This window comes from Bos javanicus, chromosome 11, assembly GCF_032452875.1.
Source record: "Bos javanicus breed banteng chromosome 11, ARS-OSU_banteng_1.0, whole genome shotgun sequence".
NCBI lineage: Eukaryota > Metazoa > Chordata > Mammalia > Artiodactyla > Bovidae > Bos > Bos javanicus.
Genome location: NC_083878.1, coordinates 44,739,630 through 44,759,628, shown reverse-complemented (window position 1 = coordinate 44,759,628; position 19,999 = coordinate 44,739,630). Strand labels below are relative to the sequence as shown.

The 19,999-nt window shown below is 46.8% G+C and overlaps 1 protein-coding gene across 1 annotated transcript; it reads left to right on the top strand.

Moving 5' to 3' along the window:
- The first annotated feature begins 965 nt into the window (after positions 1–965).
- On the top strand, positions 966–9,565 carry LOC133257065 (sulfotransferase 1C4-like). The gene is made up of 7 exons (XM_061432543.1): positions 966–1,326; positions 3,723–3,851; positions 4,808–4,905; positions 5,196–5,322; positions 5,854–5,948; positions 7,231–7,411; positions 8,310–9,565. The coding sequence occupies exons 1-7, from the start codon at positions 1,173–1,175 to the stop codon at positions 8,423–8,425; spliced, it is 900 nt and encodes a 299-aa protein (XP_061288527.1). The 5' UTR covers positions 966–1,172; the 3' UTR covers positions 8,426–9,565.
- The last annotated feature ends 10,434 nt before the right edge of the window (positions 9,566–19,999 follow it).

Below are 19,999 nucleotides of genomic sequence, written 5' to 3'. Positions count from 1 at the left end.
GATCCCCCACCCCCACATCTGCGCTGGGAGGTTGGGTCTAAGCTCTCACTGTTGGCAGCACAAACTTCCTTCCAGCCTTTCAAGGAAGTAAGTCTCCGCTACAACTTATAAGACCACCTGCAGATTTCCTGCAACTTTCTAATGAGCTTAAAATTCCTAGAAGAAAGAATTAAAGAGATTTGTGAATTATTTTGTGAATGCAGATCAGATCAGATCAAATCAGTCGCTTAGTCGTGTCCGACTCTTTGCGACCCCGAGAATCGCAGCACGCCAGGCCTCTCTGTCCATCACCAACTCCCGGAGTTCACCCAGACTCACATCCATCGACTCAGTGATGCCATCCAGCCATCTCATCCTCTGTCCTCCCCTTCTCCTCCTGCCCCCAATCCCTCCCAGCATCAGAGTCTTTTCCAATGAATAAACTCTTTGCATGAGCTGGCCAAAGTACTGGAGTTTCAGCTTTAGCATCATTCCTTCCAAAGAAATCCCAGGGCTGATCTCATTCAGAATGCACTGGTTGGATCTCCTTGCAGTCCAAGGGACTCTCAAGAGTCTTCTCCAACACGACAGTTCAAAAGCATCAATTCTTTGGCGCTCAGCGTTCTTCACAGTCCAACTCTCACATCCATACATGACCACAGGAAAAACCATAGCCTTGACTAGATGAACCTTTGTTGGCAAAGTAATGTCTCTGTTTTGAATATGCTATCTAGGTTGGACATAATGTTCCTTCCAAGGAGTAAGTGTCTTTTAATTTCATGGCTGCAGTCACCATCTGTAGTGATTTAGGAGCCCAGAAAAATAAAGTCTGACACTGTTTCCACTGAGGTGGCCCTGACCACCGCTAAGGGCACAGAAGAGTGGCTGAAGGCACAAGGGACACAGCCAGGGGCGGGGAGCTGCAGAGCAGCCCAGAGCTCAGGGCTAGGCAGCTACGTCACTGCCCCTCACAGAGGCGGCTACAGCTGGTTAAAAGTGCTGTGTGCAAAGTCCTAAGCCAGAGTTGCCACTCTCTGGCCAGGCCAGCTGCCCCTCTTTGGGCAACTCCTGGCAGGGCATGAGGTCTCAGCCCTGCTCTATCTGTAAGCCACCGAGCACACAGCTCTGAGCTGTCTCAGGGTAACATTTTCCCGAGCTGAAATTTCTGACCCCTGCCATTGGCCTTGAACAACATGGAGGCTTTGGAATCTGAGGGCATGAGTCGCGAGGCTATGGACTACGTGGAAGGCATCCTGCAGCCCAAGCCCACCTGTGACACCTGGGATCAGATCCGGAGCTTCCAAGCCAAGCCTGATGACCTGCTAATTTCTGCTTACCCGAAAGCAGGTAGGCGGGAGGGACAAGGGACAGGGGAGGTAGGAGGGGCAGGGACAGAAGCAAGCAAGACGCAGCACTGAGGATGTTGAGAAACCCACTGGGGTTTCAGCAGAAAACCATTCAGTGGGCAGAGGGATACGGCCAACACAAATCATGGGAGCGGGACGGGGGGAACCACACAAAAAACATTAAAATGACCTACACATCTTAAGAATTTAAAACTTCCTGTGAAGTACATGTTGTTTACTTTCCTGCAAGAGAGTAAATCAAACAGTCTGAAACAAAGGGCCCAGACTTGTTGATTTACTTGTTACCAGCTGGGCTGCAGTCCATGGGGTCGCTAAGAGTTGGGCACCACTGAGCGACTTCACTTTCACTTTTCACTTTCATGCATTGGAGAAGTAAATGGCAACCCACTGTAGTGTTCTTGCCTGGAGAATCCCAGGGACGGCGGAGCCTGGTGGGCTGCCGTCTCTGGGATCGCACAGAGTCGGACACGACCGAGCGACTTAGCAGCAGTAGCAGCAGCACAGTTAGACCAAAACACAGTACTCATATCCCAACTGCACATACATTTGCTCTTTGCAAAATCAATTACTGTCAATAATTTCTGCTACATTCACTCATGGTCACACACATATACTCCACCCACCCTTTGACTTTATCTGTGTTGATTTGATAAAAGGCTCTACAGGCAGATGGGGCCTTAGACTCATGTGTCAACTGGTTTCAAATCAGCCCTCACTTTCTGATATTACTTCTCATGAGTTTGTTCAGAATTAAAATTTTCTAAATGTGAGTTTCTGAAAGTTACCACTGGTGGGGAATCACATCTCACTGCCTTATTTCACTCACAATTCTACTCTATCACCATAATTTCAGTACAATGCTTAATCTTTCATCTTTTTCTACCTACCAAAAGTGAGCATTAAAGTTTGGTTCATTTAGAGTTTCATGGGTTAGGGGTTACAATCTAATAACAACAGAAAGAAAAGCACTTACCAGCTAATGCAGTATTTAATCAGTCATGAAAACTGCATATGCTAATAAAGGCTGTATTGATAAAAGAGAACAAGAAACAAGCTCAGATGCTGTAAAGGTTTTCACTGAGATTTTTAGCAAAATAGTAAACACTCTGTGACTGAGCAGAGATACACACGTTGTAGAATCACTAACCTCTGACCCCAAGGACCAGGTGACTTTGAACCTCCCCAATGTTAGCCCGTGCCTATAAATTCAGAGTTGTTGCTTAGTCGCTAAGTCATGTCTGAGTCTTTGAAACCCCATGGACTGTACCAGGCTCCTTTGTCCATGGAATTCTCCAGGCAAGAATACTGGAATGGGGTGCCATTTCCTACTCCAGGGGATCTTCCCAACCCAGGGATTAAACCCACATCTGCTTGGCATGGGGATTCTTTGTCACTGAGCCACCTAGGAAGCCGCCAAAATTCATAGTAAACACACAAAACTAGTACCGATGACTCCAACTTCCTTTGAGTTGATAGCTAAAGAAATATTGGTCCTTTAAACCGTAATGAAGAGTTGGTGCCAGATAATATTAGAGACCAACTCGTCTAGGAAATAAAACGCCACTGCTATTCGATCTCCTCCTGACATGGACGTGGTCAGACGTCTGGTTCAATAGGTCTTCAAGGCTGCAGAATAGGTAGCAGCCACCACGCTAGTCAGGATGGGGCCCATATAAGTGACTGAAACTGCAGACGGAAGCCCTCCTCCAGGGGTAGTGTGGCGGGTGCAGCTTCTGCATCGAGCTCCGTGCTTGACCCAGATGTGTGGAGTGGCTTCCACACACCTTGTACCCGGTGGGGCCACCCTCAGACCTCTGTCTCCTTCCTTTAACTCTCAGAAGGTAAATCAGTCTCAGGGTGTTGAGAATCTCAGTGGCAAAGGAGCCTAGGAAATGCGCTTTCTAGCCTTCAGGAAAAACAGGACAGCATGAACACGGAGACTAAGCCCTAATCACTCGCTCATTTAGCCAACACACAACAAAGCCTCCTGGGTACCAACCTCAGGCTGTGCACTTGGGAAACAGTCTGAAGATCACACAGGGACGACCCCACATCACAGCTGGGAGAGAAAGACTTCCACTCCACCTTTCTAAGGAACAATGCCACCAACTCTGTAGCATGACAACCCTAATGAATGGTTGTGACAGAGAAAAGAAGAACTGTCTATTTATGAATCTTATGTCCACTCCAAACTGGAGTGTTTGCCTAAAAATCCGTATTATGATAACACAAGATGTAAACAAACAAGGATGTTTTCTGAATTCCACTATAAATCAGGCTTCAGTGTTCACACAGCTGCTCTAACGAGTATTTGCTCACATCCTAAGAAATGTGGGAGATAATGTCTGTGCCTCCTGTTCTTACCCATGGAACAAGGAACAACGTGGATGCAGGAGATTGTGGACTTGATACAAAATGGGGGTGATGTCAAGCAAAGCCAGAGGGCACCCACACATGAGCGATTTCCCTTCATCGAGTGGATAATCCCTTCCCGAGGAGCATCTGGTGAGTACATCATGGCTGCACCTGACCCCAGGTCTAGACGTACCCAGAATTTTTACTAGCCATCGGCCCTCTCAGGCTTCCGAGTTGGTCCTGTGGAAAAGAATCGACCTGCAAATGCAGGAGACGTGGGTTCCATTTTTGGGTTGGGAAGATCCCCCAGAGAAGGAAATGGCAACCCATTGCAGTATTCTTGTCTGGAGAACTCCATAGACAGAAGAGCCTGGTGGACATGACTGAGTGACTAAGCACAGCAGCCCTTTCAGAACCCCAGGTGTTCAAACCACCATCAATGGACTTCAGGACTCTTTTTCACTGTCTGGCAATGGCTATATTTCAGACATTTTCTAATTGAGTTTCTGTTCATACAAAAGTAAGTTAAAGGAGTAAAGTTGCTGGTGGTCCAGTGAAAGGATTCCGAGCTCTCAATGCAAGGGACCTGGGTTCAATGCTGCTCAGGGAAACTAGAATGCACATGCCACAATTAAGACCTGGTGCAGCCAAATAAATATAAATAAATATTAAAATAAATATAAATATTTTAAAAGTTTTAAAATAAAAGTAAGTTTTGATTCTCCAATTAGAAATTAAACTCATTCCACAAAGACGAGCCTAGGAAAGATAATTTTATGGTGGAAGGGTTGGAATTTTTTAGGTTCTTATTTACTTGCTTCATTGTATGGTTAAAAGGTGTCCTAGAAACTTTGTTGGTGGCCAGTGGTTAAGATGATGCTCTCACTGCAGGAAGCATGACTTCAATCCTGGCTGGGGAACTAGAATCCCACAAACTATGTGGCAAAAACAAAAACTGCTCTAGCCAAAACCCCCATTCTCTCATATGAAAGCCACAGAGAGTTACAGGTGGTCTGGAGTGTTCCTAATAGAGTAAAAATGGGGCAGCAAGTTTCTGAAGCAAATGGAAAAAAATAATGGAAAGTTGTTCAAAACTAATTTCACAGGCTTGAAACAAGCGAATGCAATGGCCTCACCCCGGACGTTGAAGACACATCTCCCCTTCCACTTGCTGCCACCGTCTTTCCTGGAGAAAAACTGTAAGGTAGGGAGCCAAAGGAATGCAGATTTGGCCTCTTAGAAGGCTCTCAGAGTGGTCTTCAATTTCCTCTTAAAACACGTCACTTGTTAAAAACAGAAACAAAAACAAAAAGTCCACTGGTCACACATCATCAACACGCAGATTGACATGAATCCTTTCCACCTCCCACTAAAGCCACAGCACAGAAACACAGCCTCAGGAATACCCACCTGTGTGGAATACGCCCACCCTCACGTCATTGCCTGCTGTTCTAATCCTGGTTTTGCTTCTCCCCATACTCTCTTCACTTCTAGACGATCTACGTAGCCAGGAATCCCAAAGACAGCATGGTGTCTTATTACCACTTCCACAGGATGAATAGAAACCTTCCTGCTCCAGGCACCTGGGAAGAATACTTTGAGAGTTTTCTGGCTGGGAAAGGTGAGCCCTTGGTTTCCACCCTGTCTCAAAATCCTCAAGCATTCTACAAAAAAGGTGTCAGTTTCTGAGAACAGCAGGGGCTCTGCTGGCTTTTGGTTCAATTCAGCTGTTCAGTTGTATCCAACTCTTGCAACCCCATGGACTGCAGCATGCCAGGCCTCCCTGTCCATCACCTACTCCCAGAGTTTACTCAGTCTCATGCCCATTGAGTCAGTGATGCCATCCAACCATCTCATCCTCTGTCATCCCCTTCTCCTCCTGCCTTCAGTCTTTCCCAGCATCAGGGTCTTTTCCAATGAGTCAGCTCTTCGCATCAGTATTGGCCAATTATTGGAGTTTCAGCTTCAACATCCATCCTTCCAATGAATATTCAGGACTGATTTCCTTTAGCTGGCTTCACCATGAAGGAATCACAAGGGGTACCTCCTCCCTCCCTTCAGGATCCTCCACCTGGGGCCGCGGTGGGGATGGGGGGTGTACTTGTCGCTGGGTTTCTGTGACTCTCGGCCCTGTTCTGGTCCCGTCCTGCAGTGTGCTGGGGCTCCTGGTACGACCACGTGAAGGGCTGGTGGCAGGCCAAGGACCAGTACCGCATCCTCTACCTCTTCTACGAGGACATGAAGGAGGTGAGGACCAGGCCACCTAACAAGTCCCCATTTGACCATAAATGCTTCAGTTGCAATGTATGCACCCCATCGGGGACCCTCAGATTGCAGTCGGGCACAGGAGATGCTGTGTTTCGCTGGCTGCCCTGTCCACCCATCACAGCACACCTGGCACATCATGAGTTTCCATAGCACAGTCTCACCCGAGCTTCCTAGAACTCTGGGCTGTGGGATACCTTTCCCTTACAGGCAGAGGATGGCAAACATGAGTGAAGCTTTTTCTCCCCCCTTGTGGTGTGTATTTTAAAATTCCCATTAGAAGAAAAAAACTCTCTAGTACATTTTGGTTTCTTTCCTTAGTGCTAGAGGAATCACAGAGTTTCAAGAAACAGTTTAAGAAATTTGGTGCAGTGGGAAACACCATGGATTCTCGAACCCAAGTTGTGGCTTACTGCTTGCTGGCAATTCTTCTTTGTGAAGATGTTTGACATCTAGGAATTTTGATGTTAGAAGTCACTAGAGAGGAGATAGTAATATACACCCCAAGAGATGCTATCAGGACTGAAGGAGGTGGTGTCATGAGAGCTGATGGCAAATGGTCATCTACCCAGCACTTTTGTGACTCCACTGGGTCTGTACAGAATGACAATCTCTGTCCTTGGATTTGTAACTGAGAGCCTGATTTTGGAGGCTCTGATTTTTTGGTACATCACAGACAGAAGCAGGCAACCGGCTGCTGTGGCCAGGTCCCCAAAGCCACTGTGATGTCTGCTCTCAGCATCAGTTCAGTGCCTCCCCTGGGGGCATTTATCGAAAGGGCTGGAGCAGGACATTTGGACCTGACCCTGGACATACTGCTCCATGGAGCCTGTCCCACGCACTCCAGGTCACTGTTTCGAGCATCTTACTGACATGACCCAGTTGACATGTTAGAGCAAGAACAGTGTAAAGACTCCAGTTAATACAGAGAACCAGAGAAGGCAATGGCACCCCACTCCAGTGCTCTTGCCTGGAGATTCCCAGGAATGCAGGAGCCTGGTGGGCTGCCGTCTGTGGGGTCCCACATGACTGAAGGAACTTAGCAGCAGCAGCAGCAGCAGCAATACAGAGAACAATATGAGTCACCAGATCTAAATGAGTCATTTCTGAAAAGTTGAACATTTGTGAGATACAATTTTTAAAAATTTTAACTCATGGCTTATTACTGATGTCTATTATTAATTTGTTTCAATATTCTTTTAAGACTATTATTCATTGATTACATTATCTTATACCAAGTCTTTTCTTTTGACTCTGCTCGTAGAACCCAAAGCATGAAATTCAGAAGCTGGCAGAATTTATTGGAAAGAGCTTAGATGATAAACTTCTGGATATAATTCTTTACCACACTTCATTTAGCGTCATGAAGCAGAACCCGATGGCAAACTACACGTCGATTCCGAATGAATACATGAACCAGTTGATTTCTCCATTCATAAGAAAAGGTTTTCAATGTTTCCTTTTGGTCATAATCCTAAAGGAACTGTCCAATAATTCATAGTCTCTGGGGAGTTTCCTTTCTAGAGAAAAGAAAAATAAGATTGATAATGAAGGATTCTGGGAAAAGAACAATTTAAGAAAACACAGATGAAATTAACATTCAGCCCCAAGTGGAAAGTGAGATTTGGTGTCTAGGTCTAACCACGTATCCTCCTGTTCCCTCTGGAGTTCTGGCTGATAAGGTGAAAAGATACAGAATCGAGTCAGATGGAGCAAAGGATCCACTTTATAGAGAGTTCCAGGCTGTCAGAAAGGTCCATTCATTCAAAACTACTTTTCAAGTGGCTACTATGTGCCGGGCTCTGTTCTGGGTAATGTTCAGAGCAGTGAACAAAACACAGGAAAGCTCAGCCCTCGTGGAAACTATATTCTAGCCGTACACAAGAAAGCAAATGAAAAAACATGCAGGATAATAGATGACAGTATGGAGAAAAACCAGCCTGGGAAAGGTAAAAGGGATTGCAACTGGAGAATTGGGGGGAATCTTCCTCTCTCAAAACGGCACGTGCAGTCCCTCCCCTAGCAGGCCCTGCTTGCTCTGCGGGCAACATTATGTTGGCACAGACCTTGTTTTGATGCGCAGGAAGGACACACAGGAGTGGCCCTCAGCCCTGCTGTTCACACAACCTTGCCATCTCCCGACCCACAAACCAGACAGGTGATGCTTCCTCCCTCCTGGAGGAGGCCCTGCTGGGCCAGCCAGAGGAATGTCTCCGGGGCAGGGGGTAGAACTCCTCATACAAGAGCAGGAGAACAGAGAACCACCCCTCCCAGGTCCCCCTCCCCTACACCCCCCGACCCCACTCCCACCACAGTACTGACTCCCTACCACGACTGTTCCAGGGGTCGTCGGGGATTGGAAGAACTACTTCACCGTGGCCCAGAATGAGAGATTTGATGATGATTACAGGAAGAACATGGCTGACACCACTCTAACTCTCCACTTTCGATTCTCGTAAGGAAGAAAAAGCACCAGATTGAATTGGTATAAAGTTGATTACCCTGACCCCATGATACTGAATACAGGTGGAGGGACCAGTGCTTCTTGTGTCTGCTTTTGTTCACCCTAAAAAAAGATGGAGCTAACAGAGGCTGGGGCCAGGTGGAACGTGGAGAGTTACAACCCTGGCATCCTTGCTAATGATCATGATGCGTCAGTTTTCTACAGACCACACGCATGTGAACACGTTAAATATGCTCTGGTCATCACATAAGAATATACTCAAGTTTTCAGATTCAGTGTTGGTTTAAGCAAATTTGTAAATACAGCACTAAAATGTGTCAATAGTTACTATTTCTTGCAGGTGACTGTTTTCCCCTGAAATGTTCTCATTCACTCCAGGCTTCTTCCTTCAGTGCCTCCACCCCAGTCCCTCACCTCTGCCTCTGCATTTCCCTGGACTCCCCTCCCACTCCCTGCCAACCCCTCCCAGACTTGCACCTTGACCCACCTCCCTCTAGCCCCTCCTCAACTGTGTTCTAATCCATCAGCAACACCTGTCAGTGTGTGTTTCCAGGATGCCTTACCTCTGCAGACACCCTTCTGGTTCAGAAGCCTCTCCCTTGCCTATGAGCTACAAAACTTGTTTCTCTGTTCATCATACATCTGCCAACCTTCTTTTCCCACAACAAGACTCATTACATTTCTCCTTAGCTCAGAATCTTTCGATGATTCTGAATGTTTGCTGCCTACAAGGTACATCCCAAGCATTTTTAGCCATCGATTCAAAGGCAGCTACATGGGTGACTTACCTTATGACATGGGTGACTTACCTTCCAAACCGCCTGCCAGCTGGATTTCATGCTGCCAAACCCCCTCCTAACTCCAGCAGAGAGCCACCTCGCTGGGTCTAAGAGCGTCTTGCAGGCTCCTCCCCACCCCAACTGGTTTACTGTCATCCCACCTTCTGCAGACGTTTCCTTTCCTTTCTCCCCACCAGTTTAAAACTTAAATAGCAAGTTCACTAACCAGCACAGGCCTCCCATCTTCCTGCCAATACTGCAACCTGAAGGACCATCTGCTCTTTGGAAGTCTTTCACACATAACATAATTCTTATGTGATTAAGATTAAAGTGTGTCATTAAATCTCTTATAGGTCTGTATTGTCTCTTTTGTGCTTATTTAAATATTCATTTGCTCATTTTTTCTCCAAGACAAGGACGTTGCTAAATACTTCAATGCACACCAAACGGCAAGAACTGGGAACTAAGTAACTGAAATAATCTATCAGTCAAGGAAATCTAAAAAGCCGACTTCTTATATTCTAAGTAGTCTTATGCTGCATTATCCTTCTTGGATTATAAAAATTTCTGCCCCGAGATGACTTCACTGCTTTGTTTTCTCCAATTTCAAAAATTCAGAAGCAGAGGGTATCTGCCTCTATGGTTTATACTGTTCGTAGCACTCACCCTTCTTGGAACGTAAAATAAACATGCAAGCACATACCCATAAGGTAGGAGAACACTTAGGTAGGGGGAGCGGATATCTTCCCGATGTAGGGGCATCCAGTGTGGAATGGAGGAGCAGGAAGAGTCGCTAGGAAAGAAAAAGAGGTGGCGGTGGGGAAGGTGAGCCCAGTGGGCAACCAGGGACCGAGGATAATGTGTGATGCAACCAAGGGGAGGTTCCCGTGGGGAGACACTCACCCATCGGAACAGAAGTCGGAACAGGTGGTGAGGGTTTGGACAGAAAGGAGGGCAGGTGGTGGAGGTGCTCTGCATGTTGACCTGGGGGAGGTCACAGGACATGTGCAGGAGGGAGAATCCATCAATTTGTACACTGAAGCTCTGTGCTTCTTACTGTCTGTTAATTATGCCTTGATTTTTAAAAGTCTATCTGTAAGGATACTGCAAAACTCTTAGAGGAAAATATAGACAGGACACACTTTGATATAAATCACAACAAGATCTTTTCCCAACACCCTGCCTAGAATAATGAAACTAAAAACCAAAATAAGCAAATGGGACCTAATTAAACTTAAATGCTTTTGCACAGCAAAAGCAACCATAAACAAAATGAAAAGACGGCCCTCAGAATGGGAGAAACTATTTGCAAACAAAGCAACTGACGAAATACACCGACAGCTCATACACCTCAATATCAAAAAACAACTCAAAAAATGGTCCAAAGTCCCAAACAGACATTTCTACAAAGACATACAGATGGCCAAGAGGCCCATGAAAAGACGCTCAGTATCGCTAATTATTAGAGAAATGCAAATAAAAACTACAATGAGGTATCACCTCACACCAGTCAGAATGGCCATCATCAGAAAAAATTTACAAACAATACATGACGGAGAGGGTGTAGAGAAAATGGAATCTTCCTACACTGTTGGTGGGAATGTAAATTGATACAGCCACTATGGAGAACAGTATGGATATATCTTTAAAAAAACTAAAAATAGAAAACACTAATTCAAAAGGATGCATGAAACCGTAATTCAAAAGCTATGTTCATTGCAGCACTATTTATAATAGCCAGGACATGGAAGGAACCTAAATGTCCATCAACAGAGGAATAGACAAAGAAGATGTGGAAAGGAATATACAGAGGAATATTCAGTCAGTCCAGTCACTCAGTCGTGTCCGACTCTTTGCGACCTCATGAATTACAGCAAGCCAGGCCTCCCTGTCCATCACCAACTCCCAGAGTTCACTGAGACTCACGTCCATCAAGTCAGTGATGTCATCCAGCCATCTCATCCTCTGTCGTCCCCTTCTCCTCTTGCCCCCAATCCTTCCCAGCATCAGAGTCTTTTCCAATGAGTCAGCTCTTCGCATGAGCTGGCCAAAGTACTGGAGTTGCAGCTTTAGCATCATTCCCTCCAAAGAAATCCCAGGGCTGATCATCAGAATGGACTGGTTGGATCTCCTTGCAGTCCAAGGGACTCTCAAGAGTCTTCTGCAACTCCAAAGTTCAAAAGCATCCATTCTTCGGAGCTCATCCTTCTTCACAGTCCAACTCTCACATCCATACATGACCACAGGAAAAACCATAGCCTTGACTAGACGGACCTTTGTTTGCAAAGTAATGTCTCTGCTTTTGAATATGCCATCTAGGTTGGCCCTAACTTTCCTTCCAAGGAGTAAGCGTCTTTTAATTTCATGGCTGCAGTCACCATCTGCAGTGATTTTGGAGCCCCCAAAAATAAAGTCTGACACTGTTTCCCCTGTTTCCCCATCTATTTCCCATGAAGTGATGGGACCAGATGCCATGATCTTTGTTTTCTGAATGTTGAGCCTTAAGCTAACTTTTTCACTCTCCTCTTTCACTTTCATCAAGAGGCTCAAGAGTGTTCTCCAACACCAGAAGACATTAAATAATTGTAAGCTCACATGACTCTTGAGGGACAGGGCCAATCCAACCCCAGATGCTTGGAATTCCAAAACAATGTCTGCCAGACACAGACTTGACACTGGACAATTTTATAACTAAGTGTAACATATATTTAATTCTCCTGCATTTATGAGAAAGTATTAATGCTGCAGTCCACGGGGTCACAAGTCCGGGGAGCCGGCATATTGCATATTGAGTGCATACTGCATATTGCATATTGAGTGCAGCACTTTCCATAGCATCATCTTTGAGGATCTGGAATAGCTCAACTGGAATTCTATCACTGCCGGGAGCCAGCATGAGGAACTCCGCCCATGACAAAGGTCATGAGGAAGGAGGCTCGGCATACGCAAAGGCGGGATCGAGCCTCAGGGGTCCCCCTGGAAATTCTCGAGCATCTACCCCCAAAACCAGAGTCTGCCTACTTTCTGCTTTGTGCTTTCACCTACACCTCTGACTTTACGGGGGGCTGTCCCCCACTACCTCTCTCTGAAAAAAGAGTTAGCTTACAGCTCCAGTTAATAATTCCTGGCTGTGACAGTGTTTCAACCTACAAACTCCTTTGGAAATCCTCTAGCCTGCCTGAATAGGTTTTCCCGGCCACATGTGATTGTTCAGAGCCTCCCAACTGTGAGAAGCAGGAGATGTTCTAAACTGTTTAAACACAGATTCCTTTGAGTAGTTAAAAGAGTGATTAGAAATTGTATTGGTGAAAGGTTTTTTCACTTATTGGGCCAATGTTTACTGCTAAGTCTCCATACTCCTTACCTACTGTGTCCTTGGCAGTGTATTGATTGATATAATGGGCGTACAGAAATGAAAGTAGTAGCCTCAAGGTTTGTAACCTTGGACCCTTGAGTTAATTCTTTTCTTGATTGAGCCCACCTCACCTTTGCCCTATAGGAATGCAGCTTTGTCCAATGCTTTTTTGGAGGCTGGTGCCTGACTTTGGAATAATCACCTTTAGAGAAAGATAAGTTTCTTAAAATGTTAACAGGCCTCCTGGCCAGAAGATGATGTAATTCACCTGAACTTTTGCATATGATAAGTTTGAAAGCCTGGCTTCGATTAGGACCAGGAACTGCTGTCCTTGCATGACTCCACCCCTTCCCCCATTATCCTCTATGCACAACTTAAGGTATAAAAACTACTTTGGAAAATAAAGTGCGGGCCTTGTTCACTGAAACTTGGTCTCCCCATGTCGCTCTCTCTCTCAAATTCTGGCTGAGTCTCCATCTGGAGCACGGAACCCGCCGTGCTTGCTAATTATGCCTGGGCTTCTAAGATCCGACCGGGGAGGCCTCAGTGTCTCCTCTCCTTCAGGAGAACGGAAGGACGCCTGCGGCCTACGTAAGTGGTGCAAACTTCTTGTCTTGAAGTTTTATTGGTCTCCCGAGTAAACCAAGCTACTCAGCCTCTTTTCTCCACTGCATTTTCTTACTGAGCTATCCTCATCCTATTACTCTTTATATCTTTGATAAAATATTTAAATAAATAGGTCGCCGACGCCGTCCCCGTTTCGAATACCCTGGATCAGGCGGGGCTGGTCCTCGGCACACAAGGAGTCAGGCATGACTTAGCGTTAGAACAAAGGAGAACAGGAAACATCTGTGCAGCCATGATAATTTTTCAAGTAAGGTGACGCCTTCAGCTTCCCTCGGTTTTGTCTCAGCCCATGTTCCCAGCACACAAGGGACTAAACAAAACTGCCAGGATGTGGCTAAGCTTCCCGTTCTCTGTGCTGCTGGCGCACAGACTATGAAGACCAGAGGAGATATGTAACCAAAAATTATAGATGATTTTTCTAAGGCTTTCCAAATGCATGCTAGGGCCAGGAATTCCACCTGGTAATCTTGATCCCAAGTGTCCCTCCATCTCCCAACAGCCGACAGGGAGGCTGAGGGGCAAGGAGGGCCCAGGAACCACCGAGGTCACAGTCACGGGACACTACTCACAGTTAAGGTTGTTGACTGCACTCCCTCCCCGTTGCCAAGCAGTAAACACACTCTGTCACTCACAGGGTCGGGGGCTGTTATGATCCATGTTTTCACAAAGGAAAGTCGGGGTGTGAGGGCAGAGCAGTCACCACCCTGTGTCCGGCCCTCGGCTGGGGGAGCTGGTGCAGGGCTCGGGGCAGGCGTCCACATCTGGCTGTCATCACAGAGACTGGCCAAAGCCACAGGCTCACCTGAACCTCCCCCTCTCACCACCGTTGCGGCCCATAGACCTCACCCTCAGTTCTCCAGTTAGTTTCACTCTTTCCTTCTTCCCAGGACACACGCACCAGAGACAGAGCTGCCCGCAGTGCGGACATGGCCAGTGGAGGACACGGGACTGAGTTCAAACCACAGCCCCAAAGGACAGGAAGGGGCCAACCAGCAGGGACGTGGGAAACACCCAAGATCAGGGACAGGCTCTCCAGAGGGGGCACTTTGGGGAGGATATTAGAGAAGACCTGAAGGGGGCACAGGGCATTGGCCCTGCAGAGTGGGGAATGTGCATGGCCTCAGGTCCTGGGTACCATAGAGGTCCCCACCTAGAGGCCCCCATGGGATGCTGTGAAGCTCTGGGTGGGAAGGGATTGAAGCAAGAAGTGAGACTCCTGCTATAGGAACAGCATCTGGAGCTGCTAGGGGCAGGAAAGGCATCCCAGGGAAGTTCTCTGTCCATTCAACTCAATTCTGTCTTGACACTGATGACCCAGAGTTAGCACAGACCTGCAGGTCAAGGATAAAATCTTTCACAAGATTCCCCCAGCACCTTTCACATGCAAGCACAAGCCTCGTGGACCATCTGTGCTGCTAATCAACCTGCTCTAAGTTGGGGTGGGGGGAGCGTCCCCATGCCCCTGTAGGTTCCATGATGATAAACAGAACTCACTGAAAGTGCTACACCTACAATTACAGTTGTGTCGGACATAGACAATACAGGTCGGGACAGGTGAATGTTACAGGTGCAGGGGTCAGGCTCTTGGGGGAGAAGGGGCAGAGCTGTCCTGCCCTGTCCCTCATCCTCAAGGAGCCTCCAGGCAGCCCCTCCCAGAAAGCATCCACATGTTCAGCAGGTGTGATCTCCCTGACAACCCAGGTGGTGTCCACAGGGACTCAACACAAACAGCCAAAGGCTCCAACTGCTCAGGAACTTCTAAGGGTTTTTGAGACACAGCATCAGGAACCAGAAACAAAGACCAGATGTACTTGATAATGCCGCAAGGAGAAGCAGGAGGGCTGGATGGGACTGCTGTTGTTTTGCTTTTTTTCTTTCATGAGTTTTAAAAAATTAATTAATTTTAATTGGAGGTTAATTTACAATATTGTGGTGGTTTTTGCCATACATTGACATGAATCAGCCACAGTATACATGTGTCGCAACATCCCCATCCCATCCCTCTGGGTTGTCCCCGTGACCCAGCTTTGAATGCCCGATTTCATGCATCGAACTTGGACTGGTCATCTACTTCACATATGGTAATATACATGTTTCAATGCTATTCTCTCAAATCATCCCACCCTCGCCCTCTCCCACAGAGTCCAAAAGACTGTTCTTTACATCTGTGTCTCTTTTACTGTCTTCCATATAGGGTCATCGTTACCATGTGTTTAAATTCCATATATATGCATTAATATATCGTATTGGTGTTTTTCTTCCTGACTTACTTCACTCTGTATAATAGGCTCCAGTTTCATTCACATCCTTAGAACTGACTCAAATGCATTCTTTTTAATAGCTGAGTAATATTCCATTGTGTGTATATGTACCACGGCTTTCTTCTCCATTCATCTGCCAGTGGACATTTAGGTTGCTTTCATGTCCTAGCTATTGCAAACAGTGCTTCAACGAACATTGGGGTGCACGGATCTCTTTCAATTCTGGTTTTCTCGGTGTGCATGCCCAGCAGTGGGATTGCTGGGTTGTATGGCAGTTCTATTTCCAGCTTTTTAAGGAATCTCCACACTGTTCTCCGTAGTGAACAGTGGCTACACTAGTTTGTATTCCCACCAACAGTGTAAGAGGGTTCCCTTTTTCTCCACACCTTCTCCAGCATTTGTTGTTTGTAGACTTTTTGATGGCAGCCCTCCTGACCGACATGAGATGGTACCTCAATGTGGTTTTGATTGCTCTTGTTTTTGAAGTGGTCAGCCAAGAAGGGTGGTGGTGGAAACAGGAGCGGGGAAAAGAAAACAAAACAGCAGGAGCCAGGAATGATTCCAAGGAAAGGAACAAGCAGCATAAATAAACACTAGGGCTTTTAGGAAAACAAGGGGCTCCTGGGGGTTGCGGGGGAGGCGTTGCTGGGGTAGGGTGGGGTGGGATCCAGCATGAGCCCAGATAGTGAACTCCAGGAAGAAAAAGTCAGAGGATGTGCCTTCTGTAACTCTGTGGCTTTCATATCCATTTGGCTTCTAAGGGACAAATATGTTTTATTGTCTGTGAACAGACCAGGGCTGATACTGACACTAAACAGCCTACAACAGGGAGAGAATCTTCCTATTGGAGCCTCCTCTATTTGAGTCTTAAAAATAACACTGCTGATCCCCCACCCCCACATCTGCTCTGGGAGGCTGGGTCTAAGCTCTCACTGTTGGCAGCGCAAACTTCCTTCCAGCCTTTCAAGGAAGTGAGTCTCTGCCGCAACTTGTAAGACCACATGCAGATTTCCTGCAACTTTGTAATGAGCTTAAAATTCTCAGAAGAAAGAATTAAAGAGATCTGTGAATTATTTTGTGAATGCAGAGGAGGACTGCAAATGAGGTGGCCCTGACCATCGCTAAGGGCACAGAAGAGCGGCTGAAGGCACAAGGGACACAGCCGGGGGCGGGGAGCCGTGGAGCAGCCCAGAGCTCAGGGCTAGGCAGCTACCTCACTGCCCCTCACGGAGGTGGCTACACCTGGTTAAAAGTGCTGTGTGCTAACTCCTAAGCCAGAGTTCCTACTCCGTGGCCAGGCCAGCTGCCCCTCTTTGGGCAACTCCTGGCAGGGGCTGAGGTCTCAGCCTTGCCCTGTCTGTAAGCCGCCGAGCACGCAGCTCTGAGCTGTCTCAGGATAACATTTTCCCGAGCTGAAATTTCTGACCCCTGCCATTGGCCTTGAACAACATGGAGGCTTTGGAATCTGAGGGCATGAGTCGCGAGGCTATGGACTACGTGGAAGGCATCCTGCAGCCCAAGCCCACCTGTGACACCTGGGATCAGATCCAGAGCTTCCAAGCCAAGCCTGATGACCTGCTAATTTCTGCTTACCCGAAAGCAGGTAGGCGGGAGGGACAAGGGACAGGGGAGGTGGGAGGAGGGCCAGGGACAGAAGCAAGCAAGACGCAGCACTGAGGATGTTGAGAAACCCACTGGGGTTTCAGCAGAAAACCATTCAGTGGGCAGAGGGATACGGCCAACACAAATCATGGGAGCGGGACGGGGGGAACCACACAAAAAACATTAAAATGACCTACACATCTTAAGAATTTAAAACTTCCTGTGAAGTGCATGTTGTTTACTTTCCTGTAAGAGAGTAAATCAAACAGTCTGAAACAAAGGGCCCAGACTTGTTGATTTACTTGTTACCAGGTGGGCTGCAGTGCTTGGGATCTCTGCGAGTCAGACACGACTGAGCAGTTTCGCTTTCAATTTTCACTTTAATGCATTGGAGAAGGAAATGGCAACCCACTCGAAGGTTCTTGCCTGGAGAATCCCAGCGACAGCGGAGCCTGGTAGGCTGACATCACTGGGGTCCCACAGAGTCGGACAAGACTGAGCGACTTAGCAGCAGTAGCAGCAGCACAATTAGAGCAAAACATAATACTCAGCTCATACCCCAACTGCACATACATTTGCTCTTTGCAAAATCAATTACTGTCAATAATTTCTGCTACATTCACTCATGGGCACACACATATACTCCACCCACTCTTTGACTTTATCTGTGTTGATTTGATAAAAGGCTCTACAGGCAGATGGGGCCTTAGACTCATGTGTCAACTGGTTTCAAATCAGCCCTCACTTTCTGATATTACTTCTCATGAGTTTGTTCAGAATTAAAATTTTCTAAATGTGAGTTTCTGGAAGTAACCACTGGTGGGGAATCACATCTCACTGCCTTATTTCACTCACAATTCTACTCTATCACCATAATTTCAGTACAATGCTTAATCTTTCATCTTTTTCCACCTACCAAAAGTGAGCATTAAAGTTTGGTTCATTTAGAGTTTCATGGGTTAGGGGTTACAATCTAATAACAACAGAAAGAAAAGCACTTACCAGCTAATGCAGTATTTAATCAGTCATGAAAACTGCATATGCTAATAAAGGCTGTATTGATAAAAGGGAACAAGAAACAAGCTCAGATGCTGTAAAGGTTTTCACTGAGATTTTTAGCAAAATAGTAAACACTCTGTGACTGAGCAGAGATACACACGTTGTAGAATCACTAACCTCTGACCCCAAGGACCAGGTGACTTTGAACCTCCCCAATGTTAGCCCGTGCCTATAAATTCAGAGTTGTTGCTTAGTCGCTAAGTCATGTCTGAGTCTTTGAAACCCCATGGACTGTAGCCCACCAGGCTCCTTTGTCCATGGAATTCTCCAGGCAAGAATACTGGAATGGGGTGCCATTTCCTACTCCAGGGGATCTTCCCAACCCAGGGATTAAACCCACATCTGCTTGGCATGGGGATTCTTTGTCACTGAGCCACCTAGGAAGCCGCCAAAATTCATAGTAAACACACAAAACTAGTACCGATGACTCCAACTTCCTTTGAGTTGATAGCTAAAGAAATATTGGTCCTTTAAACCGTAATGAAGAGTTGGTGCCAGATAATATTAGAGACCAACTCGTCTAGGAAATAAAACGCCACTGCTATTCGATCTCCTCCTGACATGGACGTGGTCAGACGTCTGGTTCAATAGGTCTTCAAGGCTGCAGAATAGGTAGCAGCCACCACGCTAGTCAGGATGGGGCCCATATAAGTGACTGAAACTGCAGACGGAAGCCCTCCTCCAGGGGTAGTGTGGCGGGTGCAGCTTCTGCATCGAGCTCCGTGCTTGACCCAGATGTGTGGAGTGGCTTCCACACACCTTGTACCCGGTGGGGCCACCCTCAGACCTCTGTCTCCTTCCTTTAACTCTCAGAAGGTAAATCAGTCTCAGGGTGTTGAGAATCTCAGTGGCAAAGGAGCCTAGGAAATGCGCTTTCTAGCCTTCAGGAAAAACAGGACAGCATGAACACGGAGACTAAGCCCTAATCACTCGCTCATTTAGCCAACACACAACAAAGCCTCCTGGGTACCAACCTCAGGCTGTGCACTTGGGAAACAGTCTGAAGATCACACAGGGACGACCCCACATCACAGCTGGGAGAGAAAGACTTCCACTCCACCTTTCTAAGGAACAATGCCACCAACTCTGTAGCATGACAACCCTAATGAATGGTTGTGACAGAGAAAAGAAGAACTGTCTATTTATGAATCTTATGTCCACTCCAAACTGGAGTGTTTGCCTAAAAATCCGTATTATGATAACACAAGATGTAAACAAACAAGGATGTTTTCTGAATTCCACTATAAATCAGGCTTCAGTGTTCACACAGCTGCTCTAACGAGTATTTGCTCACATCCTAAGAAATGTGGGAGATAATGTCTGTGCCTCCTGTTCTTACCCATGGAACAAGGAACAACGTGGATGCAGGAGATTGTGGACTTGATACAAAATGGGGGTGATGTCAAGCAAAGCCAGAGGGCACCCACACATGAGCGATTTCCCTTCATCGAGTGGATAATCCCTTCCCGAGGAGCATCTGGTGAGTACATCATGGCTGCACCTGACCCCAGGTCTAGACGTACCCAGAATTTTTACTAGCCATCGGCCCTCTCAGGCTTCCGAGGTGGTCCTGTGGAAAAGAATCGACCTGCAAATGCAGGAGACGTGGGTTCCATCTTTGGGTTGGGAAGATCCCCTAGAAAAGGAAATGGCAACCCACTGCAGTATTCTTGTCTGGAGAACTCCATAGACAGAAGAGCCTGGTGGACATGACTGAGTGACTAAGCACAGCAGCCCTTTCAGAACCCCAGGTGTTCAAACCACCATCAATGGACTTCAGGACTCTTTTTCACTGTCTGGCCATGGCTATATTTCAGACATTTTCTAATTGAGTTTCTGTTCATACAAAAGTAAGTTAAAGGAGTAAAGTTGCCGGTGGTCCAGTG